The 27759-nt window shown below is 39.2% G+C and overlaps 1 protein-coding gene across 3 annotated transcripts in view; it reads left to right on the top strand.

The window, feature by feature from the left end:
• Positions 1-27044, top strand: part of dop1a (DOP1 leucine zipper like protein A) — a 68873-nt gene extending 41829 nt beyond the window's left edge. For all 3 annotated transcript variants that reach the window (XM_062981206.1, XM_008121837.3, XM_008121822.3), the window contains 22 exons: positions 129-281; positions 1650-1750; positions 2113-2372; positions 2917-4912; positions 5015-5126; positions 7660-7842; positions 8858-8983; positions 10735-10869; positions 12582-12637; positions 13015-13119; positions 14393-14459; positions 15091-15235; positions 17437-17516; positions 18721-18830; positions 19288-19437; positions 20380-20441; positions 20876-21028; positions 21810-21946; positions 22939-22994; positions 24340-24504; positions 25418-25547; positions 26011-27044. In XM_062981206.1, the coding sequence (XP_062837276.1) occupies positions 129-281; positions 1650-1750; positions 2113-2372; positions 2917-4912; positions 5015-5126; positions 7660-7842; positions 8858-8983; positions 10735-10869; positions 12582-12637; positions 13015-13119; positions 14393-14459; positions 15091-15235; positions 17437-17516; positions 18721-18830; positions 19288-19437; positions 20380-20441; positions 20876-21028; positions 21810-21946; positions 22939-22994; positions 24340-24504; positions 25418-25547; positions 26011-26316 (4788 nt within the window). In that variant the 3' untranslated portion in view covers positions 26317-27044. The remainder of the gene's footprint in view (positions 1-128; positions 282-1649; positions 1751-2112; positions 2373-2916; positions 4913-5014; positions 5127-7659; positions 7843-8857; positions 8984-10734; positions 10870-12581; positions 12638-13014; positions 13120-14392; positions 14460-15090; positions 15236-17436; positions 17517-18720; positions 18831-19287; positions 19438-20379; positions 20442-20875; positions 21029-21809; positions 21947-22938; positions 22995-24339; positions 24505-25417; positions 25548-26010) is intronic.
• The last annotated feature ends 715 nt before the right edge of the window (positions 27045-27759 follow it).

The following is a 27759-nucleotide window of genomic DNA, read 5'->3' as shown; positions in this document are numbered from 1 at the left end:
GAAACCCAAGCCCTTTCCTACAATATCCTCAGCTGATCACTAAGGGAAATACTACTTCAAAAAAGCTAACGTTCTCATTCTCTCTGTCTTTCTCTCTGTGTCTGATTGTCCGATGTTTGTCCTCAAAGCATGTGGCATTAACCCTATGGGACCAGTTAGGTGATGGAACTCCTCAACATCACCAGAAGAGTGTGGAGCTTTTTTTCCAGTTACACAATCTTGTTCCATCCTCTAGCATTTGTGAGGATGTTATCAGTCAGCAGTTGACCCACAAAGACAAGGTAAATCATCCTTTGCGCCAATCATGTTCTTGGAGGTGTATGAAATATAATAATTAAGTTTCTCCAAGTGAGAGTATTTTAGGATGTCATGTTGTAATTCCTGATTTTTTGCAAGCTATAAGAACCATGTGGTTATAAATAATCAAATTCTAAAGCAGAAGATATTTCTTTCTTACAGTCATCCATTGATTAAACATCATATATCACTTTGAACTCAAAGAACAAAGAACAGTCCTTCTTAATACATTTCATGCCTTCTTTCCAGAGCTGTCTTTTGCCACCAAGCTGGCTCTTTTTCCAGTTTTCTCCTGTTGTCTTTTTTAGTTCGCCTTCCTAGATGGCATTAAATTGAGTAAATAAATTGAGTATTCAAACAATTATCCCTTTGTGATGTTGAAGGCTTTCATGGCTGGAATCACTGGGTTGCTGTGAGTTTTTCAGGCTGTATGGTCATGTTCCAGTAGCATTCTCTCCTGACATTTCACCTGGTGTTTCAAATATAATATTCAAATAACATAGGGACCACCAAATGTAGCACCCAGACACAAATCAAGGAACATGAAAGGCATTGCAGACTAATTCAACCAGAGAAGTCAGCCATAGCAGAGTACTTGATGAGCCAACCTGGACACAGAATATTATTTGAGAACACAGAGATGCTGGACCACTCTGACAACTTTCATGTCAGACTACACAGAGAAGCCATTTTTATTTCCAGTTTGGCAATGTAGGTCTTCTGGCATTAAAAGGGGATTTTTATCCAGTGTTTGAGATCTTACAAGAGGTTCTGCTAAATTTATTTCCTTTTTGTAAAGGTAGTCTTGTTATATTGCTCCTTCTGATGAACACACTGAAACCTACAGTCATACCTGTGAATTTTCAGCTCATTTTTGCTTAGTATTATCCTTTTTTAATTATCTGATATGGCCTGTTATTACTGACTTAATCAAATTGTTTTCATAATATTGCAATGTGTAATATATTGGAGAGTACAAGTCCTTATAGTCTGTGCTTGGGAAGCCATGTATCATGTCTAAATTATAGCTTCATAGAAATTTGATGTAACTGTTGGTGTTATGTATTTAATTTCAGGTGTGATTTTACTATGGGTTCTTATATGGATAATATTATCAAGACTAGTGCTGAGGTAGCAATTAAATCTGGTCTGATACTGAACTAGGAATGATTTAGGATTATGGTAAAATAAAACCAAAAATTATTGTTAACCAAAACCCAGTTGCAAACAAATACATAACAGTTAAGAGTGCATAACTCTAAGTTATACATTCATATCTGCCATAAAGACTGATCTACATTCCCAGGAGAATGTACAATATGCATGGATTAAACTGTTATTTTGTCTTGTAGAAAATCAGGCTAGAAGCTCATGCAAAGTTTGCCGTGCTCTGGCACCTCACCAGAGATCTCCATATTAACAAGTCCTCATCGTATGGCCGTTCCTTTGACAGGTTAGTTGGGAACATGTATGGATTGACACATAAAAAGGTGCACTCCTGTCCTACTTATAAGAGCTCCAAAAGGAATACATTACAGATGATGTTCATTCTTGCAATGCATTACTTCCAAACTCTTCGTGTTTTTTTGTCACCTTCCCCCATTCCTCTCTCATTGCTTCCCTTTTGCGACTTCCTTTCCACTCAGTTATCCTCCCTAATCCCACTATAAGCATCAATTCCTTAATAAGCTTGACTCTGAGCCATTTAGACAAGGAGAAACTGACATCTCCAGCTGATGCCAACTGCTACAACACTTGTCGTTTTTATTGGCCTATTGTAACTGCCTAATACATTTGTATTTTCCTCCTCTTTAGGTCCCTATTCATTATGCTCGATAGCCTGAACAGCTTAGATGGCTCTACTTGGTCAGTCGGCCAGGCCTGGTTAAATCAAGTACTCCAGCGTCATGATATTGCACGAGTCCTTGAGCCTTTGCTTTTGCTGCTGCTTCATCCAAAAACTCAGCGCATTTCAGTTCAGAGGGTGCAAGCTGAATGCTATTGGAATAAATCTCCCTGTTATCCCGAAGATGAAAATGAAAAGCATTTTATGCAGAAATTTAACTGTGATGGTTGTAAGTACCCTCTTTGTGCACAATTATATGTCTGCTTATTTCTTCTTCAAATATGCATAATTTTGACCTGCCTCAGCTTGCAAGGGGGGAGGTGGACCATGCCTCCATTGCCAGCAACACGTAGCCACCAATATTTGCACAAATAAGTCATATGTGTCTTTGGAAACAATGTTTTTTCTGTGGGAGAAAACAGTTTTGTGCGAACTTCTTTCCCAAACTTCTTAGAATGTTGATTGTATTATTCAAAGATTGACGTTCCTAGGTCAAGACAGATTGGCATTCCTAGGTAGCTGAATTCCCTTAAAGTGGTGGATTCAAATATTTGTAAAAATGTGCACACCCTGAACTCTTTTCTTCCATTTTCACTCTTTTTCCTCATCTCTCTGGAGAATCACAGTTCAGCCATTGTGGCGCCATAATGTTAACCTAATATGGATGCACCTAATAGTTGAGGCTAGGACTTCATCAAAATGAACACTTTGGCCAAAATAATTCTTTGTGGTTGATGTTTCATACTTAGTGATTTTTTTCGTTTTTGTTTTAGCATTTGGCCACATGCCAACAACTCAAGAACAAGATGTCTCAGCCAAAGAGAACAATGAGAAACAGCTTGCCATGGATGAAATGGAGAACTTTAGTCTTACAGTCAACCCCTTAAGTGATAGGATCTCCCTGCTGAGTACCAGCAGCGAAACTATTCCTTTGGCTGCTTCTGATTTTGACCTTCCAGAGCATCAGATAGAAATAATGCAGAGTTCAGATTCTGGCTGTTCCCAGTCCTCTGCTGGAGATAACCTCAGTTACGAGGTGGAAGCTGAAAGCCTGACTGCCCCAGACACTTCACAGCATTTGAGAGAAGAATCACCAGATGAAATCGTACAGCAGGTGGTCATAGACTTGATATGCACGGTTGTCAATGGGCTTGGCGAAGATACTGAACTGACTAAACAGTATCTGTATGCAGAAGATACTTCAGCTAAATTGAGTACTTTGGATCCCTCTGAAGAGATAATTAAAATGGAGGAGTCAAACATCCAAGACAGTCAGAGTAGTTTGTTCAGCAATGACAGCTCCCAGTTGCTATCTGCCTCAACTGAGACAGGCCTTGAAAGCTTTTCCAATGAAATCTCCAGAAACAATTCCTCACCTTGCATCTCGTCAAGCCAGCAGACTCTCAGTGACGCCAATTACACATCAACAGAAGCCAGGTCCAGGCAGAGAAGTCACAGCAGCATCCAGTTCAGCTTCAAAGGGAAGTTTCCAGAGAAAGAAACTATTGTGAAAGAGTCTGGTAAGCAGCCAGGAGCAAAGCCCAAAGTCAAAATAGCTAAGAGGAAAGATGAAGAGAAGAAGAAAGCACAAGCTGAGAAGGTTAAACAAACCAGTGTATTCTTCAGTGATGGCCTTGACTTAGAAAACTGGTACAGCTGCGGAGAAGGAGAAATCTCAGAGATTGAGAGTGATGCCGGGTCTCCAGGGATGCGGAAATCACCTCATTTTAACATCCATCCTTTGTATCAGCATGTGTTGCTCTATCTTCAGGTGTATGACTCCTCAAGGACTCTGTATGCATTTTCTGCAATTAAAGCCATCTTGAAAACGAATCCTTCTGCTTTTGTGAATGCTATCTCTACCACCAGTGTCAATAATGCCTATACCCCTCAGCTATCCTTACTTCAGAACCTCTTAGCCAGGCATCGTATATCTGTTATGGGCAAAGACTTCTATAGCCATATCCCAGTGGACTCAAACCACAATTTCCGGAGCTCCATGTACATAGAGATCCTGATTTCTTTGTGTTTGTACTATATGCGTAGCCACTACCCAACCCACGTGAAAGTCTCCTCGCAAGACCTAATTGGCAACCGTAACATGCAGATGATGAGCATTGAGATCTTGACCCTTCTCTTTGCTGAGCTGGCAAAAGTGGTGGAAAGTTCCACCAAAGGCTTCCCCAGCTTCATTTCAGACATGCTGTCCAAATGCAAGGTGCAGAAGGTGGTCCTGCACTGTTTGCTGTCCTCCATCTTCAGCGCCCAGAAGTGGCACAGTGAAAAGTTAGCTGGGAAAAATATAGTGGCAATTGAGGAAGGTTTCTCGGAAGACAGCCTTATCAACTTCTCTGAAGATGAGTTTGACAACGGTAGCACCCTCCAGTCTCAGCTCTTAAAAGTCCTCCAGCGGCTCATTGTTCTGGAGCACAGGGTCATGACTGTACCAGAGGAGAATGAAACAGGCTTTGACTTTGTCATAACCGACTTGGAGCACATCAACCCCCAGCAGCCAATGACCTCTCTCCAATATTTACACTCCCAACCCATCACCTCCCAGGGCATGTTTCTCTGTGCCGTGATCAGAGCGTTGCATCAGCACTGTGCCTGCAAAATGCACCCCCAGTGGATAGGCCTCATTACTTCTTCCCTTCCTTACATGGGGAAAGTACTCCAAAGGGTGGTGGTTTCTGTCACCCTCCAGCTTTGCAGGAACCTGGATAACTTGATTCAGCAATTCAGATATGAAACAGGATTGTCTGATAATAGGCATGTATCTCTCTTTTCAATTTGGCAATTCTGAAATATGTATGCGTGCGTGTGTGGTGTGTTTCTTGCGAAATTGGAACAAATTCCATGTTGTTTTTTTAGGCCCATTTGGATGGCATCAGTTACTCCACCTGATATGATGCTTACTCTTTTAGAAGGCATTACTACTATTATTCACTACTGCTTACTTGACCCTTCTGCTCAATATCATCAGGTAAGGATGCTCCGTATTTGTCCCATATCTTTCTTCAAGTTTTAATGTTTGCTTGTCTGAAATTGTGTTCTTTAATGCATTATTCATCATTTGAAGTAAAGGTACACACAGTTGATCTTGTAAAGTCTTGCAGTATAGCATTGTTAGTCCATCTGAGCCTGGTACAGTTCCCATTTTTATTTCTGAAAAAGCCTCAACAAGGTCCACTATTGTTATTGGATCTTTGAACCTTTTTCTTTGATCGCCATTAAGGCTTCAAAAGTCTTGTTTTTCTAAATATTTTTCCAAAATGTGTTGTCGAAGGCTTTCATGGCCGGGATCACAGGGTTGTTGTATGTCTTTCGGGCTGTGTGGCCATGTTCCAGAAGCATTCTCTCCTGACGTTTCGCCCACATCTATGGCAGGCATCCTCAGAGGTTGTGAGGTATGGAGAAAACTAAGCAAAGAGGTTAATATATATCTGTGGAAAGTCTAGGGTGAGAGAGGTCAGTGTGAATGTTGTGTAGTTAATCACTTTAATTAGCATTGAAAAGCTTATCTGCTGTCTTCTTCCTGCCTCTGGGGCATCCTTTGTTTAGAGTCGTTAACTGCCCTTGGTTGATTCATGTCTGGAAATCCTCTGTTTTCAGAGTATTGCTTTTTATTTACTGTTCTGATTTTTGAGTTTTTTAATACTGGTAGCCAGATTTTGTTCATTTTCATGGTTTCTTCCTTTCTGTTGAAGTTGTCCACATGCTTGTGGATTTCAATGGCTTCTCTGTGTAGTCTGACATGATAGTTGTTAGAATGGTCCAGCATTTTTGTGTTCTCAAATAGTATTCTGTGTCCAGGCTGGTTCATCAAATGCTCTGCTATGGCTGATTTCTCTGGTTGAATTAGTCTGCAGTGCCTTTCATGTTCTTTGACTCTTGTTTGGGCGCTGCGTTTGGTGGTCCCTATGTAGACTTGTCCACAGCTGCATGGTATCCGGTAGACTCCTGCAGAAGAGAGAGGATCCCTCTTGTCCTTCGCTGACCGTAGCATTTGTTGGATTTTCTTCGTGGGTCTGTAGATAGTTTGTAGGTTGTGCTTCTTCATCAGCTTCCCTATGCGGTCAGTAGTTCCCTTGATGTATGGTAAGAACACCTTTCCTCTGGGTGGATCTTTGTCTTGACTCTCATGGCTTGTTCTTGGCCTTGCAGCTCTTCTGATGTCTGTGGTGGAGTATCCATTGGCCTGTAGAGCCCAGTTTAGGTGGTTGAGTTCACCTTGGAGGAGGTGAGGTTCGCAGATTCTTTGTGCACGGTCTGTCAGGGCTTTGATTGTGCTCCTTTTTTGACTTGGGTGATGGTTGGAGTTTTTATGAAGGTATCTATCTGTGTGTGTAGGTTTTCTGTAAACTGTGTGGCCCAATTGTTGATTGGGTTTGCGGATGACCAGAACATCTAGAAATGGCAGTTTTCCTTCCTTTTCTTTTTCCATGGTGAATTGGATGTTTGGGTGGATGCTGTTAAGATGGTCCAGGAACTTGCTGAGTTCTTCCTCTCCATGGCTCCAAATTGTGAAGGTGTCATCTACGTATCTGAACCAAACAGTTGGCTTTTTTGGTGCTGTTTCTAGGGCCTGTTTTTCAAAGTATTTTTCAAAGCAGTTAACGACTCTAAACAAAGGATGCCCCAGAGGCAGGAAGAAGACAGCAGATAAGCTTTTCAATGCTAATTAAAGTGATTAACTACACAACATTCACACTGACCTCTCTCACCCTAGACTTTCCACAGATATATATTAACCTCTTTGCTTAGTTTTCTCCATACCTCACAACCTCTGAGGATGCCTGCCATAGATGTGGGCGAAACGTCAGGAGAGAATGCTTCTGGAACATGGCCACATTTTTCCAAAATGTCTATTGGAGAATGCAATGCCTTGTAAAGAGATTAATAAGACCTATAGAATATTGACATGATCTTATCCCGATTGGTAACTTTTGCCTGACACATTTTTGTAGTATTTTATTAGTTTTAATAAAAACATTGACCTGTTGTAAATAAATTTTTTTCTTCATGGGACTGTGGTTGTTTACAAAAAAAATACAATACTGTAAATGTAAACATGTAAAACAATTGTTTCTCTTGATGCTCTTTAAATTAGCTGCTTATACTGGCTTAGTGCAGGCATTAAAAGCACATTCTGAATTGATGGAGATGCAATTCTTCCTGTTTTTACAAATATATTTAAAAGAACAGGAACATTTGGGATCACACATTCACCCCGTCCCTTCTCTCCCCATCCTATCTGAAAACTATAGTTATCTTCACATCTGCATGCCATCAAATATTGATTATCATCAGCTTTAAACTGACTTCTAACCATACTATCAAAATATGATTTAAACATCATCATGGTTCACATTCAAACATAGTGCTAACCATAAACAGAAATGTGAAGTCAAGATAGAAATGTATGTCTAGAGAGAAACAAGATGACGGTGAAGCATTCCTCTTTGTCAGTATCACTGAGAATAATTTATTTGTTTTTCCTCTTTTATCTGAACCAGCTTCTGGTTAATGTCGATCAGAAGCACATGTTTGAAGCTCGTAGTGGGATCTTGTCTATCCTTCACATGATCATGTCATCTGTGACTCTTCTGTGGAGCATCCTTCAACAGGCAGACTCTTCGGAGAGAGCAGCCACTGCAGCTGCTGCAGCTGTTACTACCATTAATCTTGGATCAACAAAGGTCAGAACATCAGAGACTTTGGGGAATAGGGTGCACTTTGTCAACCAGATTGTGTGATGAATCATCAGTATCTCAAGAACCACTTGTGATTAACAGGCTATTGACGTTTTGATGGAATAATGATACTGAAATGCTTATTAAATACAGTTTGCCCTCCACATTTGCATGTTTGACATTTGCAGGTTTGATTATTTGCAGATTTGATTGAAATGTTTTCTATAGAAATCTCCAATTCCTCCAGTGCAACTCTATTGTCAGTTTCTGCTGGAAGTTGATCATAGCCCTGCAGGAGGCCCTAGAGATTTCTAGAGAAATGTTCTTTCTGGGGGGAAATGCTTTTTGTTGTGATCTCTCTCCATTTACAGGTGTCCTGTAAAATGTGGAGGGCTAACTGTACTACGAGTTGATAAGACCACATTATTGTTTACTGTTAATGTGGGAAAGCATTGCCTGGGCCTTCATGTGAATAAAATCTACAGCATTACTAGTTCAACCACATATGAGTTCTTACCAAGTAACCAATAGGTTAACTTCATTTTAGAACTTCATGTGCCACCATTGTCATTTTATTCTGCAGTCTGAGCATTCCCCTTTCTATTATTTAGAGGCCTCAAAAGGTGATGATACTGCTTAGTAGTGGTTTGTGTATTCAGACATCATACCTAATTATATGTAATGCAAAAATTAACTTACTTCATTCCAATAATATCTGGAGGTGAGGTAAGTTATTTTCTGATCACAAACCATGGCCTGATAATGGAGCTGTAAAGCCACATCATGACATACTTAAAGTTTTAAAATTGTGGACGATGTGATGTCTTCATTGAGTAAAATGAATTAATTAAATATGGTAAAGAACCATAAACACCAGGAAAGACAGCACATGGCAGCTACTTGTCATCAGATGCTATTCTCACCATTTCCCATCTTCTTCCACAGAACGAATGTTTAAAAAATCGAAGAAACCACATAGATACATCTTTTGAAAATAAACATGTTGTGTTATGAATTTCAGAACTTGAGGCAGCAAATTCTTGAACTGCTGGGTCCAATTTCAATGAATCATGGTGTTCACTTTATGGCAGCTATTGCATTTGTGTGGAATGAAAGGAGACAACAAAAACATGCTTCAAGAACTAAGGTATGTTAGGTGATGTAGCTATTGGAAAATTGTTCCATGTAAGGCACATCGTAATTCTTTTAAATGTGCTTGGAAAACCAGTGTGCTAGAAAAGTAATAATTTATCTTGATGACTTTCAGATTAGCTGCTTACATTTACATTGTCCAGCCATAGCAAAAGTTACAGCTTGCCACAGACACCATGCTTTCTGATGTTATATATATGTATATGTTATATACATATAACATATGATGAATGTTTTGGTATCAGGTTAAATAGATGTTTGGTCTCTTAAGGTATTCAGCCTGCCAATCCAGTGTTGCTTTTTTATTGATCAAATATGCTAGATGAATAGCTGTGTTAACTAAACTGCAGGGTTCTTTGTCAGTCGAGTCCTAGGCAGGCAAATGACAGAAGTCATTAGAATAAGATCTTCTCCTTCCCAGAATACTCCATTAACAGGGTGAGGGGGTGCTGAACCACATTCTGGATATAAAATTTGTACCTTCACAACCTCCATTATCAGTCCTGGATGGTTGCAGCCTTTTTTCTATGTCTGGCCCAGGAACATGTTTCTATTTTAGATGGAAACAACTCTATTAGAGAAACATGAATCATTTTCAGCAGAAAGCAGCAGGAAGACAAATTAGGATTGCATTAAGCTTAGCCTTGCCACTGAGTGAGTGCCAAGAAAGGCACCTTTTTCTGAATCAAATTAGTAATGATGCAAGTCTTGCTATTTTGCTTGAAGCAGATTCTTAAAGGGGCATTCATCAAGTGTATAATGCTTCCAGAACAAGTACATGTTTTCTCCGGCCATCTTCTGCATAGCCAAACAAGGAACCAATATTGTTTCAGAAAGGCTTTGAGTTATTCTGAGTTTCTGGGGTCAACTTAGCTCTTTGGGATCCATAAACTTGCCATTTTTCACTGAGAAATTGACCTGCTTTACACTCTGCCACTAGGTATTTTTTCCATTGGACAACATAAAAGGATGTTTTTTTCAAAACAAGTCCCCTTGTCTGGATTAATGTCAAAGGTGGATAATGAACCCCAGATGGTCTTGAGGTTTTGACCATTATTTGGAGCCCAATATGATGTCTAGCATTTTTGCTTTATGCTAAATTCTTAACCAAGAGCTTAGGAGAGTTACTTTTTGGACTACAATTCCCAGAGTTCTTGAGGTGGGATTCTGAAACCTCTAGTCAAACAGAATAACTTCTCCAACATCTGCCAAGCCAATTTGTGAAGTTTACTAATTAGCAGTCAAGTGCAAATTCATATCTTAATGACTAATAATTCAAACTTCTTTTGGAAATTGCTATAAGCTGCTGGAAGTAATGGCTAGATAGCATGAATAGCAAGGCAGGTCAGACTGCAACTAAGGGGGTTCCACAAGTGATTTATATTCACTGTTTGAATTTGTCAAAATCTTGTGCACGCATTGCTTTTTTGTGTGATTAGAAAAAGAGACATACAAAGAGAGTGCTTTTAGAATGATAATAATTTGTTCAGTAGCTCAGAAATAACAGCAGAATAGGCTGGTTTGTCTGCATAAAGAAGTATCTCAACTTTTGAATTGACATTGAGCTTTAATATTAGACCTGTGGCTTTTGAAATTGCTCTGTATCTACTAATTGCTCTGTATCAGGCTGCTGAAAAATTATTTCCATTCACTGTATTCTTTTTCCATGTAAAATAATTACAGCCTTGAAATGATCAGGGCTTGATTGTGCTAGGCTTAGTGACCCTGTGTGATGTCCTTTTCCAGGTCATTCCTTCTGCTAGTGAAGAGCAACTTTTGCTAGTAGAGTTAGTTCGTTCCATCAGTGTTATGAGAACTGAGACCGTTATGCAGACGGTGAAAGAAGTCTTAAAACAACCACCTGCAATAGCCAAGGACAAGGTATGGAAATAGCACCATTACTGTTGTTGTTTTGTTCCTTCAAGTCATTTCTGACTTAAGGCAACCTTAAGGTGAACCTATAATTTCTTGGAAAGATTTGTTCAGATGATCTTTGCCTTTGTCTTCCTTTGCGGCTAAGAGAATGTGACTTTCCCAAGGTCAACCTGTGGCCTTCCATAGCTGAGCAGGGGTTTGAACCCTTGCTTCCAGAGTCATGTGCAATGTTCAAAACACTGCCCAAATTATGTCAAAGGTGTTGGGCTGTTCTTGCTTTATGGGTAGATTAAGAGCCAGTAATAGATAAAAACCTTGTTTGAAATTAATTACTTTGTAATGAAAACAGATTGCAGATAGATTTTGACTCCAAAGGTTACCAAAACTTCAATATAATCATGGTCATTGAATGCATTTTCACCATATCCAGTAAAGGTTTCCTTGCTTTATATCTCTATAAACCTCCGATGCCTTCTTTCTAAAAATGTTATTAATAATGACAACTCTTCTGAAACATACTGAATCTAAGCCTAGGTTTCCGTCACAGTAGATTACCATAACTAGCTTTCCAGATGTAATTTAAGAGAATGAACTAAGGAAAGATAGCAGAAACAGACATGATTCCCCCTCCTCATATCTTTGCCTTATGACTGTCAATCTGTATCTTGTTGGAATTCCTTTAAATTTATCATTTTGGTCACATTTGAGCCTCCAAGGTTTTAAGCAACAGCATTGTTCAGCAGATAAATCAGTATAAACATTCCCTTTAAGAATATCATAAACTTAGGATTTTGAGATATTTGTATATAGGAGAATAAACATTCAGATGTATAATGTCTAGCTCATTATTTAAGTAGACGAACTAATCCGTGTATTTATACACTTTCTTTGGGGAAGTTTAACATATCACATAGATATTGTATGGTATGGGTACCTTCTTATATATAGGCATGTCGCTGGAATAGTATAGCTCCTCATGATCTAGTTCTTTTTTTCCTATAAAAGATATAATCCAGAACCATTGTAGCATGTAGCACAGCCATGAAGGTCAGCCAAAAAAGACTGTCCGTAAGATTGCCCCTCGGCTGCACTGAGGTGGTAAATCTACTGTGGCTGGTATCTCATTATCTGATCACGATGTATTAAGGAGATGAGCATTATTGCACATGAAGAGCCAAGCACTAGAAGCCACTGATTCTTGACCTGACTACCTTCCCTCATTGCGGAGATGCAACACACTTAGATGGAGTCTTGCTTTTTTCTCCAATACACTGATCTCTGCTTTTTTATCCTAGAGTTAATTCTGTTCCTGGCTGGCAGCTCTGTATCCAGACAGCTTTAACCCTTTAACCCTAGAAGCTCGCCCTCTATAGCACAGGCTATGATTGTTTTTTAATTGTAATGTAATGCATTTTGCATTTTACAGTTAACTTGCAACACTGAAAAATGGCAATTAAAAGAGTTAGCCTTTACGTATATAGCAAAAGGCTTCTCCGATTCCCATGCTTTAACTTTTTGCCGTGTGACCATGACACTCCTTGAAATGGTATATGTAACTAAAGCGCTCCCTGAAATTATGCTGCCAACTAATTATTTTTCTTTATTTCAATGATTTTCATAAATTGTTTGATTTCTGAGTTATTATTACATTTAGGACATTGAAAAGAACAGCCTTTCTCTTTGTAACCGTGTGCTTTTTCAAAAAAAAATCTTTCTAGAAGCATCTTTCACTGGAGGTCTGCATGTTGCAGTTTTTCTTTGCATATATTCAGAGGTAAGACAGTGAAGCTATACCTTGTTTTTCATCTCCTTCAGTGCCTTCAAGTGAGACATTTTTAAAAGGGCATGTTGGTGGAGCAGTTCTGAGAGCTGTGGTCAAAGTGGCAACAGAGTTTGAAACTCATTCCATTGTTTGAAAATTACATGCATTCAAGTTTGAAAATTGACAGCTTTTCTCTCTTTGATGGGTTCGCGTTTCCTCCAAAGTGCTGTGTTATATATTTTTAATTACCTGTTGGGACATTAAGTGAGACGAAACACCAATTTTAGATTATAGTGTTGTGCAGTCAGCCTGCCATTATGCTGCAATAAAAAGAAATGCTCTCATGAATGACCTCTGACTGCACTCATGCCCTGCTTCCTTTCTTGTAGAATCCCTGTGTCCAACATTGTTGACAGCTGGGCCTCACTGCTGCTTCTTCTGAAGGACTCCATACAACTTGGCCTTCCAGCTCCAGGGCAGTTCCTTATACTGGGGTGAGCCATTTGGTTTCCATGAGCATAGCCTGATGTCCTTTGAGACAATGTCAAATGACTAGAAAGTGACTCTTATCCCTAGGAAAAATACTACTTCATACTGGACCAAGATTTTAGGCTTCTATTCTGAGTTTGAAACCCATGTTTCTGCCTAGCCTAGCCTATAGGACTGTGTCCAAATATCATAGAATTATAGAGTTGGAAGAGAGCACAAGAGCCAGCCAGTCCAACCCCCTTTTGCCATGCAGGAAAAGCACAATCAAAGCACTCCAAACAGACGGTCATCCAGCATATGTTTAGAAACTTCCAGAAAAGGAGACTCCACCATAGAGTCATAGAGTTGGAAAAGACAAGTGCCATCTAGTTCAGCCCCCTGGACAAGTATATTTCCCTTGTAACCTTAAACAACACTGATTTAATGTTTCATTGGATTGAATGTGATAGTGACACCAACCTTAAGTATATAAAAAGCATTTCAAATTTTCTGAACATTTCATTAAATGCATTGAACTGAATCTAGACTTGATCTTCTGCATGGCAGGTGGAGACAGGGAGAAGTAGAGAAAGGTTACCTTACTGGATAAAGTGAGATAGCAGCTTTTGTTGATTCTCCTCAACACTTTCATGTTGCTTTGGAGAGTCTTTTCCTCCTCTGCAGGAAATTTTCAGGAAGCTGCAGGAAGAACGAACTGCAAAAAACAAAACCAAAAACCAAATCTCTTTGGGTGATTAGATGTTGGTGCTTCACAGGTTGCAGTTGGGTTTTTTTCGTGTCAGGAGCGACTTGAGAAACTGCAAGTCACTTCTGGTGTGAGAGAATTGGCCGTCTGCAAGGATAGATGTTTTGATGTTTTTATCATCCTTGTGGGACGCTTCTATCATGTCCCCGCATGGAGCTGGAGCTGATAGAGGGAGCTCATCCACGCTTTCCCCGGGTGGGATTCGAGCCTGGCAACTTTCAGATCAGCAACCCAACCTTCAAGTCACGGCTTTAATCCGCTATGCCATCGGGGGCTCCGCAGTTGTTTAAAGACATCTATCTCACATTTAAATTCTGCTTCTGAAACGCAAGACCCTCAAAGTTGGGTCACTCTGCAGGGTTGCTTCTAATATAACACGAGAGCTGCTGCTAAAATGAAATGGAACACCAGCTGTTTTATATCTCTTTGAATCTCAAATCCTTTTGGCCCAATAAGGATCTAATTCCCAATTTTATGGACAATATCTTATGAAAGTTTACTACATTTGTTTGTTTCCCTGTTTTTTTTCAAAGAGTTTTGAATGAATTTATTATGAAAAACCCAAATCTGGATAATAAAAAGGACCAAAGAGACCTTCAGGTAAGAAGCTAATGCTATTTGTTACTACTGTAAAAAAAAAAAAGTAGAATTTTAATCTGATTGCAGTGTGTCCCTCATAAATGCCATCCAGATTTTGTAAGCTCTTGTAATAGAAATTGTCGACTGGTGAAGACAACAGTAACTGTTTCAAGTATCATCCTCATACTTCCCTAGTTCAATGTTAATTTTAGTGAATTGAATTCACTAAAAAGGATAACTATATCTGAGTTTTGGTGATTGCAGGGTGACTATCTACCCTTCATTTCTTTGGTGTGTGTGTTTGTGAGTTCCATAATTTTAGGCTTGCTTAATGTGTTGTTCTGCACCTGACTAATTTATTGCTTCGCTGCTGTGGGTTTCTTTTGTTTGTGAAGATAGAGTGTGAAGGAAGTATGCCAAGTATGCCACCTTCAGCTGATGGGAGGAAAAGCAGGATATAAACCTACTTTTTATTTTTCCAAATAAAAGTAGGAGTGTCCTGTTTAACTCCAAGGTCTAATAAATGTCGACACTTCGTCCCTTACGACTTTGTGTTATTTATGCAAGGTGTTTCACTTTTATAGAAACTTATACTACTTGCTTCTTACAAGCTGCAACCTTCCCATTTGTGTTTCTTCCATTACCCATCCAGGATGTTACTCACAAAATAGTGGATGCCATTGGAGCGATTGCTGGTTCATCCTTGGAACAGACTACTTGGCTAAGGCGAAATCTAGAGGTTAAGCCTTCCCCCAAGATAATGGTGGATGGAAACAACTTAGAGTCTGATGTTGAAGGTCAATTTTTCCCTTCTTTCTCTTCTATTCAAAATCTCGTCAGCTTTGAACCATGTTTTATTGTTTGTAGCCATATAACAAAACTCTCAAGCCCTACATCTAACATCATACGTACTATTAGATTCCTATTAACAGGGGAGAACATTATACCCCATCCATACACAACCGTTTTTACTACTCTTGTTTTGAGTCTTGAGGTGTTGGGGAGACAGCAGGGAGGGGTGAACCATCCCCTTTGGCTGACAAGCCCAATGATTAAGATGTACTTAAAACACAGCTAAGGAGCATACACTTCTATTTCCATACCCTTAGCTGGAAAAGTCTACTATATTGCCTTACAATGTCCCCCTCCCCACACAGCATTGCATGCATTGTAGAAAGCAGTCAAGTCCAAAGAAGATTCTGGCTGTGTCTCAAAAAGGCTACAGCACATTTGAGCTCATTAAAGCACCCTGGTAGATCTCACCATATATTTATTATTATATTTATACTCCACTTTATCTCCCCAAAGGGAACTCAAAGTAGCTTGACATAAAAGCATTGGTATCCAATTTAAAATATACAAATACACAAACATTAAAACAGAATTAAACACAAGCAGCATTAAAAATTCAGTTAAAAGTCATCAAAACATATTCAAAGTTAAAACTATAGCATCCCCTGACTAGATCTTAAACACCTTCATCTTTAAATGCCTGTTTGAATAAAAAGGTTTTAGCCTTCTGCCAGAAGGACAGCAGGGAGGGGACAACAGGAAGGGTGTAATATTTTTACATTTGTGGGAACAAAAGCAGATGCTTCTCAAATCTCATCCACTCCCAGTGAGACACAGTATGGGCATAAGAGAGCAGAAGTTGTAAATCAAGGAAATGGTATATGGCTTAGCTAGCATAGGTTCCATATGTGGAACTGCTACATTACACTGACCCAGCCATAAGGGACTGCAGCCTATGTGTATGTTTTTTTTTGCCCAGTCCAGCACCATCTTGTGCTCAGTGAAACATAAATAAATATACCCCCTCCTAATTTATGTATTTATTTACTGTATTTTTACCCCGCTCTATCTCAACCCCGAAGGGGACTCAGAGCAGCTTCCAAATTGACAATAAGTCAATGCCACATAAGACAAACAAAATACAATATACATTGTGCATTAAATCACTAACATCATAAAACACTAGCATATAAATAAATAAATAAGCTGTTAAAACATTACACATAGACCAGAAGTCATAATCCAGAAACTGTTCCAAACGCATTGCCATTCACTTCGTTTTTGCATATAGCCCTGTGTTACTCTCCAAATGCTTGGTTCCATAGCCAAGTTTTAACTTGTTTTCTAAATGATAGGAAATTATCCTTACCTGCCAGACAGATAATTGTCAGGAATTCAGTTACATATAGAAAAAGCCAAACATACAGCTCTAATTCTGCATCCCTTGTGCTGAATCAAAACAGTTACAGTACAGGATATGTATCATATTTCACCACATAATTGTCACAGATGTTTAAGGTAATCATTTTGTAAAAGTGGTGTGCAGCCATTGTGAGAAGTCTATTTCTTTTTTAAAAATATTATTTAAAAACCAGAGAAAATAAGAAGAGGCTGGGTGGCCCTTGAGTGATGGCCATTGGCTACAGCCAATGTTGGTTCCTCTCCTCAGACTGCTTCCCAGATTCTCCTCTCCTCCTCCCTCTCATTCACTACTGGAAAGCCCTCCCCATCCGCTCCCTTGTTAAGCAGCATGATGAACAGAATTATATCACACGAAAATTACATGGTGACAGGCTAGAAAAAAATTGGGACTGAAAAAACAGTGCAATGCTTATGCGGTGAAATATGGTACTCATGTAAATGTGTTCTTGCTTATTTGTGTTATTATTTTTGAGCCATAAGAATTCAAGTCATACAAATTCCTTGTTACAACTTTGAGCATGTTTTAGTTCTTCTTAAACTTGTATTATATGAATACAAGGATATCACTTTTAAAAGACTTCTGTTGGCTAAAGATTTCATATGTTCTGAAAAATCTGGTAGAATTTTACTTGATGCTGTAAATTTCAGCATTAACTTGCTTTATGGACTGCAAATTTTAGAGCTAGTTTTTTTTCTTTAAAAACAGCTTCATATATGTGTGTGTATGTGTATACATATATGCACTAATAATAACTTTTTTCCCACTTTCTCATTTACTTTTTAGATATGTTATCTCCAGCTTTGGAGACCTCGAGCATAACTCCATCAGTTTACAGTGTTCATGCCTTAACACTGTTGTCAGAAGTAAGTTTTTCCCCCTTTTAAACAGACTGTCCAAAATTCTGTAGGTTTTAAAAAAATAGAGAAAAATAGACTGAAAATAAAGTAACAAAAATTTCACTCAACTTGTGGAAATTGACTGGAGATGTTTTTGGTGACAAATAAAAGACGTTCAGAACTGAGTCCATGTCCTGCTGAAGAGATAGATGTCCTGGCATCTCTTGACTTTCACCAATATTGTGAACTCTCATCTTTATTACAGCTCTCCCTTTGGCTGCTATGGGTTTTTATGCTTTTTTGGTGACATTTAGCATTTACTCTTTCTGTTTGTTTCTACTTGTAGCTGCAGGAGTGGTGGGATTTTAATGTTATCCTTTATTGTAGATGGAGAGCAGGTCTCTTGAAAGAGTAAGGAAGAAAATGTGAGGTGGCCTATCACCATTCTTCGGCTCTGAAATATTTCATCCCCTGTTGTGGTTAACATTAACTATGAGTACTGTGAACAAGAAACACTTCGGAAAACATAATTTGAAGTTAACTTATTTGAAATTAAACATAGCTAATTTTATCCACAGTTTATTTTGGATGGAATGACATGACAAACAAGTATTAACCAAAATCAGAAATTGAATTTCTCCATCCAGTTACAAGAGGAGAGGAGAGGAGAGGAGAGGAGAGGAGAGGAGAGGAGAGGAGAGGAGAGGAGAGGAGAGGAGAGGAGAGGAGAGGAGAAAGCTAGACTTGTTTGTGTCTGTCTAAACCAGAAATGGGGAATATCTGGTCCACAAGCTTTTGTTATATTCAGTCAGTGACTGATGATAACAGAAAAGAGCCTACTTCAGACATGTCTATGTTGTGTGTGTTCAGTCTAGGTCAAGACGTTTAATATAGCAGCTGATGACATTCAGTAGGCATACGATTGTTGTCTCCCACTGATAGAGGAATGAAAAAACATCTTCTGAATTGGTTGCATTATACATTGTGGCTTTACTGAAATAACTCTTTAGACAAATTATGATTATCTGAAAGCAAACTTGTTCAGTAATGTTTACTTCTGACAGTTGAAGAATAGTATTTAGCTGGGAACTAAACAGTCAATCTTTAAAAGATGTTTATTTTAAAACTTTTATAAAATATTTTCAGTATAGTTCCAAGACTGTGAAAGATTATGTTTGTGAGAATTGTTACTAATATTTCCTGAGGTTTTTTTTTCCAAACTGTGTTTCAGGTTTTGGCCCATCTTCTGGATATGGTTTTCTACAGTGATGAAAAAGAGAGGGTTATTCCACTTCTTGTAAATATCATGCACTATGTTGTGCCTTACCTTCGCAATCACAGGTACTTCTGTAATTATATGTTCAACACACTTAACTCTATTCAGTTTTATTGAAGCAACAATGTTAGTATTTTCATATGATATTCAAGAATGTGAGTGTCAGATTATTTTATTTTGCAGCAACTGTTTCAATGAGTATCAAGAGCTGGTGGGTGCTTCCCCCAAATAGATATCACCATCCCATTTGGTCCTCCAGCTTTTAGTTACGGTTTACTGAGAAATTAAACAGTGGTTCTCACAATAATATTTTGTCGTGCTTTTGCTCCCTCAAATTAGTTTTTCCGTGCTTTTTCTCACTCCATCAGAAAAAGTTTGTATTGGTGGTCCTAGTACAAAAGACATATAGACTGTAATATTAATGATTACTGAGCTGCTGTTTAAATTCAAGTCTTCTGCTTGTAAGTTTTTGTGGATACTGTGCCTTTCAACTTATTCGCTGGATTTATTTTCTTCCTCCAGTGCCCATAATGCACCCAGTTACAGAGCCTGTGTGCAGCTACTGAGCAGTCTGAGTGGATATCAGTACACAAGGAGAGCATGGAAAAAAGAAGCTTTTGACCTGTTCATGGACCCTAGTTTCTTTCAGATGGATGCTTCCTGTGTTAACCAGTAAGCCCCTTTATTGCTTGTTTGGCACCTGGTGTTGTTATTGGTCATCAAGTTAACTTCAACTTATGGCAACTCTAAGATTAAGAGACCTCCAAGTCACCTGAGGCTCAACACTCTGCTCTGGTCTTGTAGACTCAGGGTTGTGGCTTCCCTGTCTTAGCCTGTCTATTGGCCTTCCTCTTTTCCTACTCCCTTCCATCTTACTGAGCATTGTTGTCTTTTCTAGTGTGTTATGTCTTCTCATGATATGTCCATGTTTGACCACCTCAGTCATCTTGGCCTTTAGAGAGAATTAGTAACTTTTTCTCTAGGACAACCTTGTCCAACCTGGTACTGTTTGGATAGAGTTGATTTCTGACCTGGAGGTTGCCGGTTCATAGAATCATAGAATAGTAGAGTTGGAAGAGACCTCATGGGCCATCCAGTCCAACCCCCTGCCAAGAAGCAGGAAATCGCATTCGAAGCACCCCCGACAGATGGCCATCCAGCCTCTGTTTAAAAGCCTCCAAAGAAGGAGCCTCCACCACAGTCTGGGGGAGAGAGTTCCACTGCCGAACAGCCCTCACAGTCAGGAAGTTCTTCCTGATGTTCAGGTGGAATCTCCTTTCCTGTAGTTTGAAGCCATTGTTCCGCGTCCTAGTCTGCAGAGCAGCAGAAAACAAGCTTGCTCCCTCCTCCCTCTGTCACATCCAGCTCCCTATGTGGGGACATGAGAGAAGCCTCCCACAAGGATGGTAAAACATCAAACATCTGGACATCCCCTGGGCAACATCCTTGCACACTGCTAATTCTCTCACACATACTGAAATGTCTTACTTTGATGTACATGACACAATTCTGGGGGTGATGTCACTCTGATACTGTTGAGTTTTGTTTCAGTAAAAGTAAGCTACAGCGCCTTTTTCTTATCACAGTATCATTTCTTTCTTCCTCTCTTTTTAGCTGGAGAGCAATTATGGACAATTTAATGACTCATGACAAAACGACGTTTAGAGATCTAATGAGTGAGTCCTGGTTTTTATGCACTGGGTTAAAATCCATGGCCCCTTTGTGTTTAGAAATTATCCTGATCATTTTAGCTAGTGAAATGTGAAGGATTAGTTCTTCTCATGGTTGCTTGATAGTCCAATGTATTACTGAGTTGTTGTGTGATGGTAGTTTGGAGAGGAAGCCTAGGCATGATAAAGTCCTCCTGTGAATTGTGCAAAAAACTGGGGAATCAGTTTTTGCTAGATCTATTTCCCATCCCCAGAATGAGATACACACAGAAATCTATTTGTTAAGGAGGATCCCTAACAAAATTTATTTCCAGCATATGTGTATAAGGCACAAAACAGAATCTAGACATCAACCTTTATGGCACTTTGCTCAGTGACTGGAACTATGTGGTCTTGAAAGATTTCTTAGTCTTCATTGATACGCATTATTCTTCCTTTAGCACGTGTGGCTGTCGCTCAGAGCAGCTCACTCAATCTGTTTGCTAATCGGGATGTAGAGCTGGAACAGCGTGCTATGCTCCTCAAGAGGTTGGCTTTTGCCATTTTTAGTAGTGAAGTGGACCAGTACCAGAAATATCTTCCGGATATACAAGGTAAATAAAAAGGACTTTTGATTGCTTTGGGGAAAATGGGTTGCATCACCTTGTGATCATCCAGAAGCAGAATGAGTACCTGTAGTGAAGCACTTCCCTTCATCCCCTTGCAGCCCTGTGGCCCCAGATCTGCACAAAAGGCTCTTGACCCCTTGGAGGCAAATTTAGGGGTTTGCAACAGCAGCAACAACAACAATATTAAGGAGAAACAAGGAAGCCCCACTGCATGAGAAGAAATCTGTTCATGCAATGTTGTATAAAACACAATCAGTGGCTTACTAATGATGTTACTGTTAATACTTGAGGACCTTAACCTTCTCCACTTTCTATCTAAAGCAGTAGTTAAATTTCTGCTCCATGTATCATACACATATTTGTAGCTAGTAGACAAAATATCCTGTAACTGAATCTGAATAATTGATTTTATGCCTTTGGCAACCTACCCTGAGTTGGATTCAGAATTTATCATACTTAAAGAAGATGCAGTGGGTGAATGGAACATGACTAACTGAAGGCTCGATGATTTTATTGGGTCTCTTCTATCCATAAATGTGTCTGAATCCAATGTACTGTACTTGGAAATGGCTACTTCTCTACTATGTACTCCCCATTAAAAGCTTGTGTTCATGCAGACACAGATAAGATGGTGTATTCTAATCATTCATTGTCTAAACGTCATTCTGTCTTGATTTTGATTAAACTTCATTCATGTGGTTGCTGCTCTACTACTTGGTTTAGTAAGGCTTAGAGCTGACATTCCTTGTGGGCTTCCCTGTTTCAGAAAGGCTGGTTGAAAGTCTCCGCCTGCCTCAAGTGCCCACCCTCCACTCTCAAGTGTTCCTGTTTTTCCGAGTTTTACTCTTAAGAATGTCTCCACAGCACCTTACCTCACTTTGGCCAACCATGATCACTGAACTGGTGAGTTACAAATGATGTTTACATACTTGAATAACTTTATTTAACTGCATAACTTGGCTTACATGTCAAGCCCTGTTTCTAATTGGTTAGATTTCCATCTAATGTGAATTTTAGAGCCTTCTATACCTGATGCTAGCAACTGTGGCCTAAATTGAGTCAGAGTCTGTTAATTGAATAAATAAATAAGACATAAAGGCAGCCAGTAGTGCCTATGAGACTAACAGGGAAGAAGAAATTAATAGCATAAGCTTTTCTGGACCCAGGGTGCCAAATTGTGCATGCAGGCGATTCATAGGACAACACACATTCATTCTTACAATTGGCCATTCTGGGTGGGCATGTTATGAGTTACAGAGCATAACATACAGAGGTCAAGGATCCTCACCTATCTAATATGAAACCTTAAGAATATAAAAATGCTTTGTTAGCTTTTGGAACATGGTCATACAGCCCGGAAAACTCACAGCAATCCAGTGATTCTGGCCATGAAAGCCTTCAACAACGCTTTATTGGTCTTTTCTTATTAACGTTGTTGCCACCCTCTATGTTTATTTTTCTGCCAATAGACAAAGGCCGTCTGTTTATTGAGACGTAACTGTCTGATGCAGAATGTCTTTTCATGGGGATGTGTTACATTTTTCATCATTTTGAAATAATATTTTAATGTTAACTTTTGCATTAGTCATTCTTGTAATTGTGTTTGTTTTGGCAAGCTGTCTATAGTGAGCCAGCACGGGTTCCACAATGCATAACAGGCAAGATATATATTAAATATGTAAATTAATTACATCATTCATTTGAGTGCTGCTCTTATTTAGCACAATATTCAAAGAAATCTTCCTTGCACTGCTGTAAATATGTGATGGATGGCCTGAAAGCTGGCTTTTGTTTCATTGCCTATAGAGTTCTTAGTAAACCCAAATTAAGCTTTGTTCCCTTTGTCTTTGGAAATAACCGTGTGGGTTTTTTAAAGTGACATTTTTGTCCTTCAGGTCCAAGTATTTCTATTAATGGAACAGGAACTCACCGCTGATGAAGATATCTCAAGGTAATCTCTTTGCACCCTTACTTGTGTCACAGGTGAAGCACAGATGAATGATTTTCTGCTTTGTTTTACACAATCATTATTTTATACCAATCTGCACTATGACTTTGCAAACAGCACAATAACCTGTGCTAATGATGAGCAACAGCAAGCAATTTGTTTCATTTAACAAACGTCTGCTGTATTTCTTCAATTCTAAGATGAACTTTTTTCCTATATAAACATCTCTAAAAATGGGGTGTGTCATAGAATTGCAGGGGTATCCTTATTTTTGGTGATGGTGATACTAAAATTAGGGTGCATTTTACAAATCTATGGTGTCTTACAGTTGAAGAAATATGTAATATTGTGCCATCTGTTCAATTGCATCATTTTACAAACATTGTGGCTCAAAATAAGAACAAAGCGTCAAAAACAATTTCTGCAATGAATTTTACAAAACAGAGGTAGACATCGCCCAATTTTGCACCCGTCTTCTTGTTTCTCCTCCCTTGGCAACAATTCCCAAATTCTGTGCAGATCTTTCCGCCCTGTTTCACTGCTGCCTGGAATGCTTTTGGCTCCTCAGGAAACATTATTATTTTCTCAGAGCTCCTTTCACTTCCTTCGGAGTTGAGTCTTGAATCCCTCCTACCTCTCCTTTTCAGCCGGCATCCTTGTGCATGCTCTCACACACATATTGAGCATGGCATTTGTGTGAAATTAATGAAACACCGCCTTGAAAAAAGGGAAGCCAAATTACATGAAAATTAGGTGGGGTAGTATACGCATGGAGACATTTAGAGAGAAAGCTCATTTCTTGGGAAGGCTTTTCTATGGTCTAAAGCAGGCATGGACAAACTTTGGCCCTTCAAGTGTTTTGGATTTCAACTCCCACAATTCCAAACAGCTGGTAAGCTGACTGGGATTTCTGGGAGTTGAAATCCAAAACAGCTGGAAGGCCAAAGTTTGCCCATGCCTAGTCTAAAGAGTGGGAAAGAACCCTTCAAATGAGTGGAAAGTTCTGTGATTAGTTTTTTTGTTTTGGGCAGCAAGTGTGTATCATCTCCCTTCATTTTGCTAAGCTCCCGATTTAAGGAAGGGATTGTTTTGAAGCCCAAAGATCGAGAACATTGACCATTGGCTTTCTTGTCATTCAGTTTATTTTTCCCTCCCGTTATTAGCAGAAACATACATTTTTGTATCAGGACAATGTTTTAACATGCTGTCTTCCAGTTACCATGTGTGCTTAACTATTAAATATTATATGAGTCAGGACTGGATCTGTACCTTGCTCACTTTGTATCTTTATATTTTTGTTTGTCAACATGGGACTAAAAATAATTTGTTCACTTTATTCAAATTGTAGAACTTCAGGCCCATCTGTGGCTGGCCTAGAAACCACATACACTGGAGGCAATGGATTTTCCACATCCTACAACAGCCAGAGATGGTTAAACCTTTACTTGTCTGCCTGTAAATTTCTGGATTTAGCCCTGGCATTACCTTCTGAAAATCTGCCTCAGTTTCAGATGTAAGTAAATTGGTGTAGACAGAAACCACAATGTGCTATAGATAAATCTGGTTGAGAGAATATTGTGCTGATACTAATATTCATTTCTTTGTGAGGTCAAGATAGATGTTCCTTACTCCTTTTTAATTGTCCAAGTGCATCTTTGTACTTCAGTAAACTGGGAAAGCTGTAGCTGTTGAACAGTGGAGCTGCTGTTGGAAGTATAATTCCCATCAGCCCCATCTAATCACTAGGAAGGCATGATGGGAATAGTGATTCATCAGTCCTATTTTATATAGATACAGTAGTACAATGTAGATGACCATGGCTCTACAGAAAGCAATACCTCATGTTTCCTGTTCCTGGGGGACAATTGGGAAGAAACAGATTTGCACAGGGGTCAAAAGGGGGATGCAATTTTTCAGTTAATCTCTTTATATGTCTCTATCCATTGTTAGGAATAAGGAACTTATAGTCCACTTAATACAGTCAGCCCTTCACGTCCATGGATTCAACCATCAATAGCTTGAAAATACATTTTAAAAATCCCGTAAATAAACCTTGATTTTGTCATTTTATATAAGGGACATCATTCAGCTTAACTATTGTATGTGAGGGGAATTGAGCATCCATGGATTTTTATGGGAGATCCTGGACCCAACTCCCAGCAAATACAAAAGGTACAGTCAGGGACCTGGAAAAAATAGAAAGGCAAGTGTCGCTTTCATAAAGTTACTACTTAAAAGTGGTAATTATGAAGCAGTTTGCTAAAATTGTATTCAGTGTTACAGATGAGTTACAGATCTGGGTTTATGTTCAGTGTGTGTATTGTAGCAATTTAAGGCATGCCTTGGTATGTATGCCTGAATATAAACATCTGCAGCAAAGCAGAAAGAGTGTCCCAGTGGTGAATTTGCCTCCCTTTCTTCCACAGGTATCGATGGGCCTTCATTCCAGAAGCTTCTGATGATTCAGGATTGGAAGTACGGAGGCAAGGCACACATCAAAGGGAATTCAAACCATATGTGGTGCGATTAGCAAAGTTACTTCGAAAAAGAGCAAAGGTAGTTGAATTTTTGTCTCCTAGGATACTCTCTATCCTCTATCTACTCATTTTTTCAGCACTGAACAATGCACTTGGGAAATCAGTTTATATGCATTTTATTCAGTTGGATCAGGCTGCTAAGAGAAGATTTCCATTAAAGATACATGTCTAGATCTACATTGTTTTGAAATGAGGTATTATAGTGGACCAGCTGTTCTGTTGTATCAGCCAACACATTATTTGCCCTGTCTTAAAAATAAACAAAGTTTTAAAGTCATAGTTGGACAGATTAGGGCCAGACTGAAAACAGAAATATCTCACTATGCTTCTTTGGCTTTACTGTTTCTTTGGTGTGAGTCAGTGACTACCTAGAATTGGATGACTGCTTTGGTAACCAGAATTGACTGTGTGTTAATCCAACAGATTACCTACTGGTGAAATGTAATCTTCTGGTGTCTTGATCTTTGCCCTTGTATTTACAGAAAAATCCCGAAGAAGACAGCTCAGGGAAAACCTTAAACTGGGAACCAGGCCACTTGCTCCTGACCCTCTGTGCCATCCGAACCATTGAGCAGCTACTGCCGTTCTTCAACGTCCTAAGCCAAGTCTTCAACAGCAAGGTCACCAGCAGAAGCATCGGCCATTCGGGGAGCCCCATGCTTTACCCCAACTCTTTCCCCACCAAGGACATGAAAATGGAGAACCAAAAGACATTCTCCAGCAAAGCGAGGCAAAAAATTGAAGAGATGGTGGAGAAGGACTTTCTGGAAGGGGTCATAAAGACATGAGGCTCTCAAATGGCAAAACGTTATCTTCTGTACAATATTTATTTTCAAATGAAACCACTCCATCCTTCCAGAGTGTATAGTTTCTTTTTCATACTTTGTATGTAATGTATACTTCAGGATGTATTTAATTTAAATACTTGTAAATAAGTTCTAGATGTGGCCTGAATCAAGTTTAAATATCATCGGCTCATATTGATTATGGTGCCTCTAATATTTATGGTACATTTCTTGGGTTTTGTCATCTTGAAGTCTGTCTTTAAGAATCTACAATACAAGTTGCACATTTTTTCCTAGTTGTGTCTGTACTTAACATTTAGGATCTTACACAATAATGCCTAGAAACTGGTTAGAAATTTTGTCAGAAAAAAATTGTGACAAAATTGTTGCCATGGCTATTAATGCATTGTGAAATTTCAAGCAGGTATCTAAAACAAGGTATCACATGTACAATCATGGCACCATTGCCATTATTGCAAATGCCCCCTGAAAAAAACTTAACTAGCATACCATCGTTTTTCTAAGTCTTGCTTTCTGGTGCTGCAGAACTTCTGGTTTTAATGTGTGCTTTAGAAGTTTGGATTGAGAGATGTTTCTCATGAAGGATCTTGACCTATATCTCTCAATTCAATCCCATGGACTCACCGTTTAGCTGCTGCAGCAGTTAGTGACTGGTGGAGAGGTCAGAAGCATACTTTTATAACCATGCAGAATAAATACATCCACTGAGACCTCTGAGTGGTTTTCATCAGATGATGCCATTGGTCTACATCTGGTTATAGGAACACGGCACCTAAATGCTGAAATGAGACGTGCTTTGGATGTTGTACAGCAGGCCACAACTACCTGTGGCCCTCCCAACATTTGAGCCTTCAATTCCCAGAAGAATTCGCCAGCATGTTCAATGGCCAGGAATTCTGGGAACTGAAGTTGCAAACACCTGCAAGTTGTGCTGGCATGTTGTAGAGGGAGGAAGATAATCACAAGCTGTTTTAAGGAAAAGGTGAATATGGACTTGAGCATGTCACTAACCAGATGCCGGTCATATTTCCCAACACAAAATTTTACACCTCTTTTCCTCTACATCATATGTCAAACTCAAGGTTCATGGGCCAAATCCAGCCCGCCACATCATTTTATGTGGCCTTCCAGATGCTGGACTACAACTCCTATATTCTACATTATTAGACATAATGACTAAAGCTGATCTGATACAGTAACATCTGGAAGGCTGCATTTTGTTCTGTTTAGTCAGGAGAATGGAGTTTGAATATAGCTACAAGGCTTGAGGATATGAGGTCCAACTAAAATATCCTTTAACCTTTTCCCAACCTCAAGGTCACAAGTGCTGTTGGGTTGTGATTCCCATTATCCACAGATATAATCAAAGCAATGGGAGTTGTTGATCATTAACAGCTGGGGTCCTAAAGTGGGTAAAAACTAAAT

This window comes from Anolis carolinensis, chromosome 1, assembly GCF_035594765.1.
Source record: "Anolis carolinensis isolate JA03-04 chromosome 1, rAnoCar3.1.pri, whole genome shotgun sequence".
NCBI classification, from domain to species: domain Eukaryota; kingdom Metazoa; phylum Chordata; class Lepidosauria; order Squamata; family Dactyloidae; genus Anolis; species Anolis carolinensis.
This window is presented reverse-complemented; position numbering and strand designations above follow the sequence as displayed.